Source organism: Alosa sapidissima, chromosome 5 (genome assembly GCF_018492685.1).
Source record: "Alosa sapidissima isolate fAloSap1 chromosome 5, fAloSap1.pri, whole genome shotgun sequence".
NCBI lineage: Eukaryota > Metazoa > Chordata > Actinopteri > Clupeiformes > Clupeidae > Alosa > Alosa sapidissima.
The window spans coordinates 4,555,349-4,574,875 of NC_055961.1; the positions used below are offsets into that span (position 1 = coordinate 4,555,349).

At 43.4% G+C, this 19,527-nt stretch overlaps 1 protein-coding gene across 1 annotated transcript; it reads right to left on the reverse strand.

Annotated features, from left to right (window-relative positions):
* Positions 1 to 911: 911 nt before the first annotated feature.
* cnot8 (CCR4-NOT transcription complex, subunit 8) lies at positions 912 to 12,163 on the reverse strand. Its single transcript, XM_042091925.1, is given in 9 exon segments — positions 912 to 1,887; positions 2,719 to 2,792; positions 2,795 to 2,828; positions 4,491 to 4,562; positions 4,564 to 4,636; positions 10,049 to 10,210; positions 10,836 to 11,029; positions 11,147 to 11,332; positions 12,011 to 12,163. Coding segments are annotated over 8 exon segments (855 nt in total). The 5' UTR covers positions 11,264 to 11,332; positions 12,011 to 12,163; the 3' UTR covers positions 912 to 1,758.
* Between the last annotated feature and the right edge of the window lie 7,364 nt (positions 12,164 to 19,527).

A 19,527-nucleotide genomic window follows, 5' to 3' on the forward strand; every position in this document is an offset into this window, starting at 1 on the left:
AAGTAGCAGTGCTTCGCCGAAACGAGAAGAATATAGTTCCAAGTATGTAGGTTATGCTTAGAAAATCGTGTCATGTCAAGGGTATGTATTAGATATCTGACTCTGGTGTGAACGGCTAACAAGCTCATTTCCAAAAACGTAGGCGCGTTCCACAGAAGTTTCTCAGAACTACAACCACACGAATATTTCACATTTCTTAGAAATCCAACCACAATTTCACAAAACTATTGCCACAGAATCCACATCCCCCTTCTTTGCAAAATTAAACACTGCACTGCAACTCATTGTGGATACAATAGGTTTTTGTATCGTGCATTGATTTAAAGGGATTGCCTCACTGTGTAGTGTAGTCCACAGAGTAGCTAATGTTTAAATATTACGTCTGTTAATATGGTCATCTTCAGGCAGAGTCTTGTGCCCAACTCATCCCTGTGGTGGAGTGTGGAGATGTGGGGATGGCGCTTTCACCCTGCTAGACCCTGTAAGGCAGTGGTTCTCAAACTTTTTTTTGTTTTTTTCAAGCCCCACTTGGCCCAATCAACCAGGCAAAATGGAAACGTTTTTTTCATTTTGGTTAGTTATATTTCCCATCTCGGTCCGCTGGACCAGATGTTATTTTAATTCATATGTTGGTTTGTTTATAATTGTTCATGTGGCTGTTTTGTTTTGACAAAAAGACAGGCATTATTAAAGATATTTTTTATTTTCATTATTTCCTCATGTCCCACCTGTCATGTCTCTATTCCCCACTAGTGGGCCCCACCCCACACTTTGAGAACCACTGCTGTAAGGCAAACACTCTTTAATCCTAAAACAAAACAAGGGTAGAAACAAGACCACAGGAGCATGCCTGTTGCAGCTGTCTTTCTACATGCATACTTTCATTTAAAAAATAAACACAGTAGCACTGATGGATATAAACATTTTAATGTACAACAGCTTTAAACAACACATATCCTTTACAATAAAAAGATGCCACACATATCGGTTGGACATTCATGGAGTAGAAGACATGGCTGAAGGGCCGACGCCAGCCCGTCCCACCCGGCAGGCACGACCCAAATAAAATACCCAGAGACTCTGCATTAGGGGGGAGAGCGCAGAAAAAACCTGCTCACGGTCACCAACCCAACTCTTTTTTTTGTTAAAGCTTACGTTAAAAACTCCAATTCCCCCCCACAAGCAGTCTGTCCCCACAATCCTCCTGCTTTCAAAATGAGGCCCGGAGGTAAGAACTGTACCCTGGCAGCGGCAGACCCACGCAACTGGCCCACATCCGCACTCAATAGGAGCCAGACCTGAGCCAGAGTGTGTGTGTGTGTGTCTGCCGTGTGTGTGTTAGCTGGTGGCTGTTGAGAGCTGTGTTGGCCCTCAGGAGCTCGCTGGTGTTTCATGGTTGCCAGGGGTACAGTTCCCCACTCCAGGCACAAACAAGAACCTGTTGCAATGCTGTAAAACTGAAAATACACGGTTGAATACAAAACCTAAAGTCATCCAAATTACTTGGACTGATTTATTTTTTGTGTGTTTTCTGTTTGGGGATATTTGCTCAAGTCCCCCTGGAATGATTCTTGATTATTTTTGTTTTTGTTGGTATTGTTGTTGTTTTTGTTTTGTGTGTTGGTTTTTCTCTGAACAGAGTTGCATTTTGTTGCAGGAAGGGTTGATACCGTAGACACAAAGTTGTTGAATGGAATTGAAAACAAGTGCATCATGGTCTGGCTTCTGCAGGTTCGGGGGGGGGGGGGGGGGGGGGGGTCAGTGTTTGTTATTGCTCTCTTCCTGGGACGAGTTTGAGATGCCGTTCTGATTTTGGGAGGACCCTGACCCCAGCCCATACAACCGACCGCAGTACTTGGCGTCATCGATGTTGTCTTCAAAGAATAACTGTAGAATAAAAAAACAAATTGGCCTCCTCAGCGCTCTCGACCAGACACAAACTAGGGTCCCACAGGAACTTGACAACTAGCAGTGCTCACATTGTAGTGTGGTCTAGTGACACAATCCGAACACAAACACTTTCACTGATAACCTTTCATGTAGGGCTGTGCAATTAATGAAATGAATCGATTAATCGTCAATTATGACTTCCAACGATTATGAAAACAACATATTCGAAATATAACAATTATTTTGCTGCATTCAGTTTTATAACAATGCCCTCCTTTTGTTTTGAGTTGTCGTGTGTGTTATCTTTTTGATGTATTTTCTTCAGTTGAATTATATTTTAAATTCAATTTAACTCACTGTAAAAAAATTAAGTTTTGAAAATGGATGATGGCAAAATCATTGAGTAATTGTGTTCAACAATCGTGATCCCAATATTGACCCAAATAATCATGACAATGACTTTTGCCATAATTAATCAAGTAGCCCTACTTTAATGGAAACCCTGTCAGTTGTTAATTAATGTAAGACATGTGCATGTGAGATTAATGAATCTAGTAGAAATGTAATCCGATTGTGGCAAAACAAAGTCTGAAATCTGAGGAAATACTGACTTATGTGCAGATTGATGCTCGAAACAACCTCAGCTTCACTCCTGGAGCAACCACTGAGAAATCTACCTCTCTTGTGTGGTTATAATTAAAGCGTAAGTTTGTTCATCTCGTGTAGTAAACACTAGCACAAGGTTTCCTTGAATGGGCAGTCTAGGGACGCAAAACAGATTTCTGAGAAAAGGAGCAGGTTGTACGGTACGGTATTGGAAGTGTGTACCTCTTTCATGCGGAAGAAAGCCATCCCAGTGAGCAGCGAGTCCGAGCCAGCTTGGTGCTGCCTGCCGATCCTCTCAGCTCCAGCTGGTCTGCCACCTCCTGAAGACCGCCCTGCACAGGCAAACACACACACACACATTAAAACACCATCACCTCCTGAAGACCGCCCTGCACAGGCAAACACACACACACACACACACACACATTAAAACACCATCACCTCCTGAAGACCGCCCTGCACAGGCAAACACACACACACATTAAAACACCATCACCTCCTGAAGACCGCCCTGCACAGGCAAACACACACACACACACACACACACATTAAAACACCATCACCTCCTGAAGACCGCCCTGCACAGGCAAACACACACACACATTAAAACACCATCACCTCCTGAAGACCGCCCTGCACAGGCAAACACACACACATTAAAACACCATCACCTCCTGAAAACCACCCTGCACAGGCAAACAAACACACATTAAAACACCATCACCTCCTGAAGACCCCCACAGACCCACACAAACACCTTAACATCCTATATTAACACCCAGAAATCCACACCTCAAACATCCACACACCACTCGTCAACTAGTTAATGAGTTCAAAACATGTTAAACATCTCCATCTACTAATTTAAAATAATTAACCATCTCTAATTAACATCAAATCAGATATCTGCAATACATCTATATTTACTCTACTCACGACACTGACCTAACCAAATGTCTACATTTAACTCGCATCAACCTTCTGCACATAAAATCTTGGCCACCGGCTCCACCTGCTGGTCAAACTACTCTGCCACCCATCCGACTCCACCTCACCAGGGGGCTCATTCATAAAGGCTGCTACGCAGTACGCACCAAAGAGTTGCGTGAACAGGGCTGAACTGTGCATGCTTATCTTTCACCTCCGACGTCGGAATTTATAGAAAAATTCTATACGGGCAAAGATATAAGTATAAGTATATATACTCTTTTGATCCCGTGAGGGAAATTTGGTCTCTGCATTTATCCCAATCCATGAATTAGTGAAACACACACAGTGTACACACAGTGAGGTGAAGCACACACTAATCCTGGCGCAGTGAGCTGCCTGCATCAACAGCAGCGCTCGGGGAGCAGTGATGGGTTAGATGCCTTGCTCAAGGGCACTTCAGCCGTGCCAACTGGTCGGGGTTCGAACCGGCAACACGGTTACAAGTCCGAAGCGCTAACCAGTAGGCCACAGCTGCCTCTTTTCATGCGTAAGCAGATTGCAAGGTTTGGGCGTACACCATGTTTAAGGATGGAATCTACGCTCAGTTTTATAAATGAGGCCCCAAGTCTCTGAACTTTCACTCAAACACCTCTCCTGCACCCCCCCCCCCCCCCCCCCCCCCACACACTTATACAGAACATTCCCCAGCTCTCCCTATATCCATGTTGCTTTGGATGAAAGTATCTGCAAAATATCAGTCAAAACAACAACACAAGCATTCATTGAAAGGACATCGAAAGGACACCGCTTTACATACTTGTGTATTAAAACCCACACATTTGACATCCATACATCCGTACATTGTGATTCGAGATTATTTTAACCCCACAGATTTTGTATTTTGACGATTTTTATGTTTTTATGTATGAATGCTATTTCATGCATATTGTCCATCATTGAATTTGATTTGTGTGGACACTGCTGTCTTTACTTCAAACTGGCCCTCAGGAACAATAAAGATTGATCCATGCACGTGCAGTGGCAGGGGTGAGTGGAGTGGATACCTTCAGGTTCTTGCAGCTCTTCATGAGGTACTTGACGTCATAGATGGCTGGGAAGAAGAGGTTGAGGATGTGGGAAGAACTCGTGCTCTTCCTCGGGCAGCCTCGAGTCCGTCAGCAGCTTTACCAGGTAGCCGAAGTCGTAGCCACTGCAAAGGGAAGAGACACATCAGCATCGAAAAGACACATCAGCATCGAAAAGGCACATCAGCATCGAAGAGACACATCAGCATCGAAGAGACACATCAGCATCGAAGAGACACATCAGCATCGAAAAGACACATCAGCATCGAAGAGACACATCAGCATCGAAAAGACACATCATCATCGAAGAGACACATCAGCATCGAAGAGACACATCAGCATCGAAGAGACACATCAGCATCGAAGAGACACATCAGCATCGAAAAGACACATCAGCATCGAAGAGACACATCAGCATCGAAAAGACACATCAGCATCGAAGAGACACATCAGCATCGAAGAGACACATCAGCATCGGAAAGACACATCAGCGTCAAAGAGACACATCAGCATCGAAAAGACACATCAGCATCGAAGAGACACATCAGCATCGAAGAGACACATCAGCATCGAAGAGACACATCAGCAATTAACATTAACATTTATCAATTTAACAGACGCTTCTATCCCAAGCGGCTTACATATTACATTACATTACTTTTGGCTGATGCATTTGTAACCACTGTCCCTGGAGCTTGGGGTTAAGTGCCTTGCTCAAGGGCACAACAGTGGAAACCGGGTATTGAACCCACAACTTCTTCAGGCTACTACATGCTAGCCCAGCTCCTTAACCACTACGCTACCACCACCCTACAGGCTACTGCACGCTAGCCCAGCTCCTTAACCACTACACTACCACCGGCCCATTAATAAGATGGTGATATCTCTAGCAAGTTTGTTGTGTTTTGCCATTAGTAGACCAGCTAGTGCAAGCAAGGAAGGTTATGTCCATCCTAACATGTTCTAAAGATCTTAGAAATCTTGTCTCCACCACTGCAACAGCATAATGCTATGTTCCAGACCAGGGGTGGGTAGTAACATGTTACAAGTAACGCACATGAGTAAATAAGTATTTTTTTCGAGGAACGGCAACTTTCCATATTACTTTTTCAAAACTGTACTTCTACTCTTACTCAAATACATTTTGATAATCTACTCTTTACTCGATTACATTTTTAATTGCCAATTCCGTTACGAGTACAAGTATATTATCGGAGGAGAAAGTATCTCTAAGGAGAAAAGCGCTCCCTTGGTGCACAATGGCGTGGGAGAAAAGAAACAGGACTTCAGAATGCCCCTCGATTATAAAAGTAATGACTGGCCTATGCAGAATCAGACCATGTTGTAGTCTACTACACGGAAGTAGATCTAAGCTTAGTTAAAGGTTGTAACATAAATTATCACATTCATCTAATCTTTCCGCTAGCTGTCTGCCCTATAAGCAGGCTGTCAAAAAATGCATTTCTGTAGGTAGCCTAGGCTCCGAGATCTGTACACAAAAACAATTGCTACCAACAAGGGTTGGCAACCCACTCAAAGACAAAATAACGTGTTTCAACCAATAACCGACGAGAGAGAGAGTTTTAATTGCATGGGAGGGAGGGGGAGGGAGTAGCGAGCTAGCTCTCTGTTTTGTTTAAACATCAACAGAAGTGGCGTATCCCCGCTATCACTGATACAACCTTTAAGGCAATGACGTCCTGCCACCTGCTGCATCTTCTGGTAAGACTGAGTAGCAACGAGACGAGAGGTATGACATGACACGGAAACTTTCACCTATATTAATTTCTGGCCAGCATCGTTCAACAATCACATTGGACAAGGAAAGTAGGCCTACAACTTCATTCACAAGCAAAGCAAATGCACTGGAAATCGAGTGCCCAAGTTAGAAAAACCTAGCCTCCTATCCCCTAGCGTTCCTTTACGTAGCCTCAGTGTTGTCAGTGCAGGACATGGCAGAGATGGATGGCTGGAAAAAATAGCCTACTCTCTGTCCGAGTGGACATGCCTATGCTAATATGTAGCCTAAATATAGATCTACCCATAATGTAGCCATTGTTTTTAGGTTACATTGTCTGTATGGTGAAGTTATAACCAAACTTCCGTAGCCACTTAATTATTCTGGCTATGAATGACAAGGTAGCCTATAGAAGTGTGTCAAATAATATTAAAATATATTAAATACAATATATTTGAATTGGGCTGTTAAAATATGGTTGTCTATATGATTAGCCTACAGAGGAGGAGAAAAGCAAACAGATGTAAAGGATAAGCTTACTTTTGCATCCCTTTCAAGGGCCATCAAAAATATAAAAATGAAGAAAAAAGTAACTTGTTACTTGAGTAATTTTACTTGATTTTACTTGAGTAGATTTCTCAGATGGGAATATTTACTTTTACTCAAGTAATTTTGTAAGGAAGTAAAATTACTTTTACTTGAGTATAGATTTTCACTACTCTACCCACTCTAGAAATTCATTTGTATTGAATTATTATCCTGGTGCCTTAACATGCGCTAATGCCCAACCCAGACTAGGGACTTTCCCAGAGTATAAACTAGCAGAGGAGCTGCAGAGCCTTAACATGCGCTAATGCCCAACCCAGACTAGGGACTTTCCCAGAGTATAAACTAGCAGAGGAGCTGCAGAGCAGGTTCCGTCCTGTGTTGTGGCACGTGTGTTAAGACAAAGAAAAAACACACACCTGGCCAGGCCACACACACACACACACACACACACACACACACAATATCAACAGTATAAATGCACAACAAATCTAGTCTAGGGCATGATCTCTGTGCAAAATTCATAACGATAACACATTTCACAGACAGTAGCCAGCAGACCCCAGGTCTAGATAGCATCATAAGAAGACACAGAAAGCTACAGTGTGTTTGGTGGGGTGGTGGTGGTAGTAGTGCTCTAGTGCTTATGGATCTGGGCCTTCAAATTAACCACCTGAAGGCTGAGAGCTGCCGCCACTGTCTGAGCAAGGCACTTATCGTGTGTTCCATTTGTATGTGGTGATGGCTTAAGACAACCTGTAATTTGTGAAATTACGTAACTTTGAAGTCGTCAGAACTCGCCGTGAACTGAGGGTCCTCTGATTTGTACGAGACCGCTTCTTGTCAGACGACGTTAGGGGGGCGTGCCGTCACGTTATTTTGCGTAACTTCTTGTTTTTGGTCATCTTACTAGTCGTAAGAAGAGCCCTTCGTACAAATGGAATGCCCGATAAACCCCGAGTTGCTCCAGTGGGACAATCCACAAAATCTCTAGCATCAGTATGTAGTTACAAAAACCTCATTTGTAGGCTACACTCGGAAAAAAACGGGTCGCCGGTGGTAAGCTGGTAAAGCCAAAGTCCTTTTAGGCAAGTCCCTCCACTCGGCGGCCATATGGCAACGCTTTTTGGCCACTCATCGGGCATCCATCTCGGCAGAAATGCGCGTGTGCAAGGCTTCACGACACCAATCTTGCTCCAGCGGCGAGTTCACAACACATGATTGGCACGATGTCTTCACAACACACCATATGATTGGCTCAATATATTCACATCACGCCACATGATTGGCTCAATGTATTCACATGTCGACGTTTTGCCGAGGAAAGGGTTTGGAAGTGTAGACAACGGCCATATTGGCATTACAAATTAACCCCATGCATTTATATGGAGGATTTTTTGAGTGCTGTGTCTCCTCATTAGAAAGTCTCTGGTAAAGCATCCATAGCACAGCCTGATGTTTTTGTAGCATGTGCTACATATAAGCACTATAAGCACTGTAAAGCCCTGAGACACACACACACCAAACTCACACACACATGGCACTCATTTGAATCCATCACACACACAAAGTAGGGCTACTGTGCTGGAGAAACCATGCATGCAGTCAAAACAGGCGGTGAGGCCAATTTTTGATTATTTACAGGCTCAATGCAGGGCACAAGTAGGAATCGGTTGAGTAAGTGGTCACATTTTTTAACATCTAACATTCCCTCCACACTATACCATGTTTGCAAGTAATGTGGTGTTGCATGGAATTAAATTAGCAAAATGTTTTTGCCCAGTTATTAAATGAGCAATGATTTGCGCAGGATGTTATTAAAACATTCCATGGCATGTTGCGTGACATACAAATCAGGGTCCAGCCTTTGGTTAAAACATGGCACAACCTTTCACCCATTTAGTTTCTATGTCAGGCAAGTTGATAGGTGTGTTGGGGTACACGTTGTGCTGGCTTGACCTTGCTATTGTATTATCTTTTTCACTGATTATGGTCAAATCACTGTCTATGTTGTGAATGGGAGTGCACTGTTACGCTTTTTTGAATGGCATCATTGTGTGTTGACCTTGAGCTGTATCTGAGTGTTTCACTCACAGTGGTCTTAGTACAACCTGAAGCCTTGACTCTCTGTGCGTTTTATGGTTCAATGGGTGAAGATTAGGTCTAACACACTAATCTTATTTTTAAAACATAAAACCCTTAAACAAAACATTACCAAGGCTTTTAGATATGATGCTAGAGCTAAACTGTCACTGTGTCGACCCAAACCCAGAGGCTAGCGGTGTTCCTTGCTGCTGGACTCTGACCAGCAGGGGCGCGTAAAGGTGCATTTCTCCCCCAACCTATGACTGGGCACCCTCAGTGTAATCGTAGGGGTGCGTAAAGGTGCGTTTCTCCCCCAACCTATGACTGGGCACCCTCAGTATAAACGCAGGGGTATGTTGCACCCCCCACCTATGACTGGGCACCCTCAGTATAAACACAGGGGTACAATGCACCCCCCACCTATGACTGGGCACCCTCAGTGTACCACACAGTGAACAAGTGTGCCTTCTCACCCATTTTTGATACACCCTTAGTACCTGTAGAGTTGTACTGGATCCAGCCTTGCAGGTGGGTGCCTCCCCTTCTCACTCTATGCTAAAGAGGACCATGGCTGGCCACTAATGTGTACCAGTAGCTAGTCGTTACAGAGTTATGCAGCGAGAGATCCTAACTCCCACGACATCTTAAGAGGCGTGCCAGCAACACCAGCTGCTAGTACCTTTGGGTTTTAGCCTCCTCGGTAGAATGATGCTCACATTCCACATACAAGATGTGGGTTCAAGACTAGCTGCTCGTAATACAGGCTACAGACCGCACACAGAGTCTCCACAACACAACTAGCCCGGCCTGGGAAGGAATGGAGAGTATGTCTCTGTTACAACTGCTGCTTTTTAAGATATTTAACAGGGGAGCAAGGCAACAAGTGCTCTTTGAAACCGAAATAACTATTTTTACTGCCTTCTAAGATACCTTAAAATTACCCCAAAAAACAGTCGTCTTTGAAGACAGCATTGATCCATGTGTGGAGTGTGTGTATGAGGAGAGAGAGTGTGTGCGTGGAGAGTGTGTGCATGTGTGTGTGTGTGTGTGTGTAGAGTGTGAAAGTGAGTGTGTGCATGGAAAAAGAGAGAGAGAGTGTGTGCATGAGTGTGTGGAGAGAATGAGTGAGTGCGTGGAGTGTGTGTGCATGTAATCCAGTCAAACCCACCTGTGGAAGGACAGCCACTTGACGTTCTCACACAGCACCAGGCCTGACGTCATGAGCAGTTCGGCGAAGTAGAGTGTGTCGATCCCCTCCTCCTCGTGCTTCTTAAACTGTAGGCCGGAGTTCTGCAAGAGGTCTATGGAGTCCTGGGAGTACATGTCCTCTCTGCAGGACAACCAAGAAGAGAACAAACACGTAGATAAGTATAACAGAACACAGAATGCGGCAGTATAACAGAACACAGAATGCAGCATTATAACAGAACACAGAATGCGGCAGTATAACAGAACACAGAATGCAGCATTATAACAGAACACAGAATGCGGCAGTATAACAGAACACAGAATGCGGCATTATAACAGAACACAGAATGCGGCAGTATAACAGAACACAGAATGCGGCAGTATAACAGAACACAGAATGCGGCAGTATAACAGAACACAGAATGCGGCAGTATAACAGAACATAGAATGCGGCATTACAAGCTCTGAAAACAAATACTACCGAATGGTACACCCTCCCATACACACACAAACATAGCTTACTCATATCCAGTTTTTTTCTTCTTTTTAGATTAGCTATTTTTCTTACACCCCCCTGTTTTGAGCAAAACCCTTCTCTCCGACCTGTGCTCCTCAAAAGGTTTGTGGTGCCACCCACCTCTTACCCACAGCCCTAATCGGTGTCCCATACGAGACCAAACATGCAAGTTGCTCTCCATGCATCAAAGAAAGACCCTGGCTACAAAAACACAACTGCATTTCAAGGTAATGTTTATGAGCCCTCCTACGTTAAATTGAACTTGAAGTTGAACTGCCACGTTGTTGTCCCCTGAGGGTAGTCTCCATCTTCGTTCATAAACGTGAGACCAAGTTGAATGATCTTCAGTAAGTCGACATTACATCGCAGAAGCTGATATTGATAGTCCACAGTGCTCCGAAATTCTCCGATTGGTCTGACAACAACGCCAGGAAATTCTGTGTCCTGCAAAACAAAGTGTACAAAAACAGTGTAAGAGTCACACTTCTGTCAGTTACTTTAATGGGGCTTTCAGAATACTAGACATACTGCAACACACATATACATAAAGCAGTGGTTTACCATGGCAATGAAGTTGTAGCTCTGAACGATCTGTCGGATTTTCCTCATCTCCTCCTCAACGTTACTGGCCCATACTTCACAGATGATTTGGCTGGTATCCGCTAGAGCGGCAGGCATTTTTGCAGGTTGAAGAAATGACTGAAAACTCCTGGTTATTGTATCTCCGTCAGTAGCCAGTGAAGCACACTGTAACACACGCAAGTTCAGTATCAGTGGTCAGAAGTATATTGGTCTGTACGTGAGAGTTTTAATGCAGTTAACAGTAGCCTCACTTCAATTTCTGTCAGGATTTGTCCAGAGAAGAGCACAGTGACGTTACATGATAAATGTTAAGTTATTCTGACCTGTAATTCAACAGCTAACTGCCTAGCATAGCCTACAAGCAAACACCGTTAGGTCGTCGTTACGCTAGCACAGCTAGAACTAATTGTTAACACTGGATAGGTGTAGCAATCATCACAGAAACAACTGCAGTTGTGAGTAAAAATGCTAACGTTACCTAAACGAATGTGACGACAAGCTACATTTACCTGTAGCGCGAATCGTGTTCCAGGGAGCAAAGGAAGGCCATTGAAATAACGTAATATGATCTGAACATAGAGCCTGCGCTAACACGAGTGATGCAACCATCCAAGCTAAGTAAGCTAACGTTAGCGATAACTGGTTGCTAATATTGTTTTCATGGGTTAGCAGCCATAGCTGGCTTGCTAAGTTAGACAACGTTAGCATAGACAGCTTCTTTTGTTAGCTTGTGTAAATAGATAACTTCTTATTAACTTCTTTAAAGACGTATATTGTGTGTGTATTTAGGATATTTACACACGTAAGAGATTAATGTTAGAAATAAAAGCAAAAATGTTGTACCTTTGTTGTGCGCGTGTGGGCTGATGTTGTGATGGGGCCGTAGCAAGACGTTGGTTCTTTCCTCTGTATCTAGGAAGTGGCAGACATGCTAACACGCAGGCGCATTTTGCATGGATCCTTTCCCCAAAACTTTACAAACGTGGGGAGTCAGACCCTTTGCCACTAGAGGGAGATCACGCTCCGTCTACAACAGAGCCGAAGATTTACAACTCTGGCGCGTGCGCACAGCAAACAAAATTCAGCACCTCTTCAAAAGCCTACCTGAGGCTATTCTAGATAGATAGATACTTTATTGATCCCCAAAGGGAAATATAATGAAATTCTTTGAATTGCCTAGGGGTTAATTCTGAAAAGGGCTTCCGTTAAGGCTTTTGCGGACATGTTTTGGTATAAGCTGTCACACTATTTTTATTAGGTAGACACCTAGACACCCATAGTCAAGTCAGGTCAAGTCAAGTTTATTTATATAGCACATTTCATACACAGAGGTCATTCAATGTGCTTTACATAAACAAAACCAAACGATAATAACAAATAAAAGCATAGATGGGCAATATAGTCAAAGAATAGTTAAAAGGTAAAGATCATAATAAAAAGAAAACATAAAACACAAGGTAAAATCATTTAAAAATAAAGAATAATTAGTAAGCAAAAACAAAGGCAAAAGTAGTAAAAAAAAAGTAATAAAAGACAAAGTAGAATAATTATCGAGGCAGATTCAGAATTTGTAACTTGGCACAGTTAGCAGAAAGCGTCTGAGAACAGTTTGGTCTTAAGTCTAGATTTAAAACTGGCTACAGTTGGGGCCTTTTTAATGTCATCCGAAAGTTGGTTCCACAGCTGAGCCGCATAGCAGCTAAAAGCTGCTTCACCATGTTTAGTTCTAACTGTAGGTTTTACTAGCAGGTTTTTCACCTGGGACCTGAGAGGACGAGAAGGTGTGTACTGCTGAAGCATGTCTGACAAGTATTTAGGTCCTGCTCCATTTACTGATTTATAAACAAGCAATAGTGCTTTAAAGTCAATTCTGTGACTTACTGGAAGCCAGTGCAAGGACTTAAAGGGGACCTTGGCAACTATTTCAACGTAATAAACCCGTTTAGAAATCATTTGGATGGTTAAATGACCTGTTCCAGTGAAAATGGTGACTTTCCCCGCTGCGCCTAGCGTCCTCAGGTGAAAAACCAACCTTGCAACATTGAGACTACCGTCCCGGAAAGAGAAGTGAGAAACAAGAAACTAGTTTTAAATCGTGTTTCTTACCTTGTAACATCCACATAATAATGTTAGAAAAGAAAGACTGTCTTGCTTTGCATATTTCAGAGTTATATGTGCGGAGCATCTCGTTATGGATTTCATAGTGGATCTGAAGTTTGTATTTACGCCATTTTCTTTCAGTCTTCCTACACTCTCTTTTTAGAAGTTTAACTGCTGGATTTTGCCTCCATGGTGCTTTCTGTTTTTCCTTAACTTTCTTGAATTGTAATGGAGCAATGTCATCCATAATGTTTGCCATTTTTGCATTAAAGTGATCAAATAAGTCTTCAGAGTCTGACAGTTGACTTGACTTTAGTGAAAGTGCTTGCTCAAAGAGAGCACTTGTCTGATCATTTATGATTCTCCTTTTTACCATCATAGCTGTGTTTTGAGTGTGTGGGGACATAGACACATCAAAGAACACGCAAAAATGATCAGATAAGGCCAGGTCTTTAACAGCTGTAGAGACATCGAGACCCTTTGTGATAACAAGGTCGAGGGTATGGCCGAGAGAGTGTGTTGGCCCCTGTACATGCTGTGTTAGGGAGAAAGTATCGATTAGTGCAATGAATTCCTTGGCATAATTGTTTTCAGGACTATCCACATGCAAGTTTAGATCCCCTGATATAATAAGACAGTCATACTCTATGCAAACAACTGATAGCAGTTCACCTAGCTCTTCAAGAAAAACTTTAGCTGAATGTTTTAGAGGCCTGTAAATTGTCAGTAATAAAATCTGAGGAGAAGACTTAATGCATGCACACAGATATTCAAATGAAATAAAGTCACCGAATGACGACTGATTGCACTGAAAAGACGTCTTGAAAATTGTGGCTATCCCCCCACCTCTTTTATGTGCTCTGGTAGCACTCAAGAAACTGAAGTTTGGGGGAGCTGATTCGATGAGAGTAGCAGCACTGTTTGCTTGATCTAACCATGTCTCAGTTAAAAGTAAAAAATCAAGGTTGTGTGTGCAAATTAGATCATGAATTAAGAATGATTTGTTTGAAAGAGATCTGATATTTAGGAGTGCTAGTTTTGCTAGTTTAAGTGTTGGGGAAATATGATCCATGGGGGAAATCTGAGGTTGATGTGGTACGGGTAGGAGATTGGACTGGTTTACCCTATAAGCTCGATGCATTTGTGTTCTATTTCTTGTCAATACAGGAATAGAGAATGTCATGGGCTTACTGGGTCCCGGCATGTTCTCAAAACTACTGTCAGTACCATTTATATTGCAGGGACCCTGAGAATATCATGCAATACAGTCATCATATAATTGTCCCCTGCTGCTGCCATCTGTATTTTCCACTGCACATTCCATGCTATATGCCGGCTGAGAAAATGAACTAAGAGGTTGCTGCTGCTTAAGAGATCCTTCTAAACGGGGAGGGGGAGGGCGAGGGGGTGGAGGTGCCCTTCGCTTCTTTGGTGCTAATGATCTTGGGCTAGTAAAACTCTGCATGGCTACTGGTAGCAGTCTCTCCATTCTTGCAGGGAACATCATGTGCTTGGGTGGGGATGGTGATGGGTATTCAGGGGATACTGTGGAGTTTGAGTGGGTGGTGGGATGAAGGGGTAGGGATGGGGATGGGAGATTAGGGGGGTTTGTGTGGCCTGGGGAATTTGATTGGGTGGGGACGTGATTGGGTGTGGGTGGTGATGGGAAATCAAGGAGGTTGGGGTTGAAAATTGATCCAGAGTCTCCATCTGCCTGCTGAGGTTCTGGGGAGTTTGTTGCAGATGCTCCGCTTTCAGCATGTATTCCAGTAGTGTATTTCATGTTGTTGTGTCTTTGTGGTGACAAGGAGACGACGGAGGTGGGGAGGGGTATTGGTACTGGTGTTACAACATGACCCTTCCTTTCTGATATCCTCTCAGCAGCTTTGATAGGTGCTATCTCCTCATGCTCATCACATCCATTTGTTTGCTGAGATTCCAGGGAGTTTGACGCCAGTGATTGACTTTGAGTCATTTTAGCAGCACCCATCTTATCTTGTCCAGTGGACATGGCTTGGCATTGTTGAGCTGGTTGTTAATGTTTCTCCAAGGTCTGCATTTCAGTGGAGGCTAGCGGGTGTTTATCAGAGGGCCCCACAGCAGGGGAGGTTGGGCATATCTCTGTTTCAGCCTGTGCAGAGTGTTTTGGTTTAGCTGAGTTGTTGAGGTCATCCGCTTGTTCCGTCTGTATGGCCACTGAGCGCTTATCAGAGGCTCGGCTCAAGGTTGGCAGAAAAAATGTTGGGTGCAGGAGAGAGAGGTGATAGTATTCGGTTAAGATCTTGGCCCCAGTCCAACTCAGCTCAGTGCTATTTGGTCTGAAGTATTCCCTGCGATTCCAAAAAAGGTTAAAATTGTCAATAAAATTCATCCCAACTTAAAAGCATGTTTTTGCGAGCCAGGTGTTTAAACTGAATAGTCTGGAAAATACAAAGCTTCCCTCTGCTGGGAGTGGGCCACAGATGAAAATTTGTATTCCAAGCTCATATAGGGACGAGAAAAGTTCCTTGAAATCTTCTTTGACATACAGCTGTTCTCTGTAGATGTCATTTGCTCCAACATGCACAATGATGCGCTTGATAGTTGCATATTTTGACACCAGTTCTGCAAGCTTGTTTTTTGTGTCAGACACTGAAGCATTTGGGAAACAACATACAATCATCCTTTCCCCATTTATATGTCTCACAGCAGAGTCGCCTAGAACGAGGGTTGTGGGATGAATAGGGGTCGAGTGCTGCTTCTTGTCTGTGCCCATCTTTCTATTGTTGTGGTTTGATCGCTGCCTGCTTTGGGTCTGTTCCCAGGGAAATTCCTCTCTCACGTCCCAGAGGCATTCAAATCTGTTCCATAGTGTTAGGGGCTGTGGGCTTCCCTTAGGACCCTGTAGTAGTTTGCTGATCTGTCTGTATTTCTGATACGAGGCCTGAAGTTAACATCTGAATTTACTGGTGTTGAGGTGATTACAGTTCTTGTATTACATTTTTTGTTTTTTGGTCTGGCACCTTGCCTGTGCCAAGGCTCTGTACTCACATTTCCCTTTGTGAGGTCGATGCATTCATCTGCTCTATTAGCAGTGATATTAGACTGCTGGGTTACATTCTCTGCATTTCCAGTAGTTGCTGTACTCACTTCATGAGATGCCTCTCGTAGTTCATCTGTCGTTGATGGAAGGGCATGCATCTTTGATTCCAAAGTAGAAATCCTCTGTTCTAGCTCAGTACATTTTCGTCATGATCTCCTGGGTCTCTGGCCGGAGGAGCGCATTTTGTTTTAATCCAACTTCAAGGTGAATTGCCGTTCAGTTTTTGCTCGTTGACTTGGCTGGCTCATTTAAAGTAAAAAACTAACCACTAAAGTTTCAGATTTAAATGTACTGGTTTCACTGTCTTTGCTAAACTAGCTTGTAAATGAAATAAAAGAATGAAAAAGAGTGGAAATTGCTAAAAGGATAGGTGAAGCAGGAGCAGTGTGAAATGCGTCCTACTCGCTTGAGTAGGAGTTGAGTAGCACCATAGTAGTTGAGTAGTACCATAAGATATTAGGGTGGTTGTTTTTTGTGTGACTTGTATACGCCATAGATTGTATAGGCCTATGGTATAAGCAATTTCAGGCCAACTTTTTGGTTTCCTGCACACAATATCTCCACAACCACAAGGAACATAGGCTTATACTTTTTTTTTTTTAAGAGGTATCAAATGAAAGGTAACACTCATGGGCTGTCTGCAGAAGTGTCAGAATGGACATTTATTGTACAGTGTAAGAGACAACAGAACTAGAACATGAAAAAAACAATCTCTGCCTAAAGAGAACCAGTTTTCCAAATAAATATCAGGAAGCATAGTATCTCAAAACCTCTTTCAAAAGCTGGGGGACAAGCATTCCATCCTTCATGTGCCAACCTCAACTGGTTGGTGAGGGCAACTGTGGATGGGTCACTAGTGACTGTTTCCAAACCTTTGTTTGATAGTGGGCCCTCATGAGGTGCAGAGACAAGGCATCCTGAGTTGGTGGTAAATCCACATTGGCTTTCACTTTCCGAAACAGGGCACAGCAAACATCGTGGATTGAAGTGCTGGTCGTTTTTGGATCATACAGTTTGCACTGTTCTGCTGAGGATGGAATAGCTGGACTTGGTACTTCATCCTCTCCAAAGTTGTGGAGAAGATGAAGGCACAACCTCATGATGCCACAACTAAAGGATATGAGAGGCTCATCATTGCAGTGCAGACACAGATGATGTACTGTTGTTGCATCTTGTGTTTGCAACCTGCTGAGCCCAGAAATTTGGATGAAAGCAGGAACTGCCAAGAAACCACGCTACATTAAAAGTGCATGATATTAAAATGTCAAATGAGATTCTTGATGGTCTGTTGGCATTTCATGCCATCACTGGACGTGACACTACCAGTCAGTTCACTGGAATAGGAAAAAGGATGGCGTGGAGAGTATTCCAGCATTCCAGCAGTGCCCTCATCTTCTCCACAACTTTGCTGAGGATGAAGGCACTGCTGGAACACTTTCCACGCCATCCTGTTTTAGACTACTGCCTAAGGGGGTATAGAGCATCGCTCCATGCAACACAGGGAAGGATCTGGAGTGACCATCTAACCAAGGCGAGCCAGAAATCCTCAAAGACGCTGTCACTGCACCACTGTTTTTTTTTTAACCAAGATTTACAATGAAGTCGATCCTTTCCCCAAAACTTTACAAACGTGGGGAGTCAGACCCTTTGCCACTAGAGGGAGATCACGCTCCGTCTACAACAGAGTCGAAGATTTACAACTCTGACGCGTTCGCACAGCAAACATTGAGGTCATGTGGTTTATTCTGCGCCCAAATAATACTCTGTCTCTGGCTATGCTGACCAACGTCCGAACGGATAAAGTCAGCCTCACCCCCACTCCCCAGTTTGGCCCCCGTCTGGTGCCTGCGTATCACAGCGGTCAGAAGCGGATGGAGCTGAGGATCGAGAACGTCACTTCAGAAGACGCGGGGCTCTATTACTGTGCTAAGCGCTTAGGAAACATGGTCCAGATCGGAAACTCCTCTGAAGTCACTCTGTCCAGTTAGTGGGGCTCCTATCCATCATTCACTGTGTGTGTGTGTGTGTGTGTGTGTGTGATAGATAGATAGATAGATCTCCAAGGGGAAATTCAAGAAGTGTGTGTGAGAGAGAGAGAGTGAGTGAGAGTGAGAATGAAAGTGAGAGTGAGAAAGAGAGTTTTGTACTAAGTAAATTTCTGGTAGTTTATATGTGTCTTTAAAAATGTGTGTGTGTGTGTGTGTGTGTGTGTGTGTGTGTGTGTGTGTGTGTGTGTGTGTGTGTGTGTGTGTGTGTGTGTGTGTGTGTGTGTGTGTGTGTGTGTGTGATCTTTATTCACCACACCTGACTCTTTTGTTTGTTGCAGACCACAAATAACCAAAAGCACATGAGCCTGCAGGGTCCCCACAGCATCCTGTAGAGGAGAGATCACCTTTCATTAAAGGTGCTCTAAGCGATGCCAGGCGTTTTTCAGGCTAAAACATTTTATGTCACTTACTGCAAACAGCACCTAACCAACCGCTAGCTGTCTGTGAATACACTTAAAAAAAAATGCGATCTCTGTGGACAGCCCAGGCTCCAAGAACGGCAACAAAAACAACCTGGGCAAACCTAGCCCATGAAAACAAAACAAACTGTTCCAGCAAATCACAGACGAGATGCGCGTTTAGGAGTTTCAATTGCACGGGAGCAGCAGGGGAGGGAGGGGGAGGAAGTAGCGAGCTAGCTCTCCGTTTTGTTTGAAAGTCAAAAGAAGTGACGTTGCCCTGCATCGCTTAGAGCACCTTTAATATAAATGTGCAGTATGTACTGTAGTTGTTATTGTCAAAAAATAATATAATAAAGCTACACCAAATGTACAGTAATATTGAAAGTGAAGTATTCCTCAGTGTTCTATGCAGAAAAATGATGGGCTTTCCACTTTGTTAGACTGATAATGTGCAGAAAACATGACATTGTGGCAATAAAGTAGTTGAGAAGTGGATCCATACACACTCAACGTGCCTTCCCCCTTAAAAATGTCCAAACAAAAAAGGGGTCTGTTTCTGTTCAACATATTCATGGTTAAAGTGGAAACTGCATCTGAATTAAGTTGAACCAAATTCAATAGAAAGGCAAAAACGTTATGATATAACAGCCCCCATGACATAGTATGAGCCCCACCCCCCACTCCAGACAACCTAAGTGAAAGCACAACATATTCACAACATTAATCTCC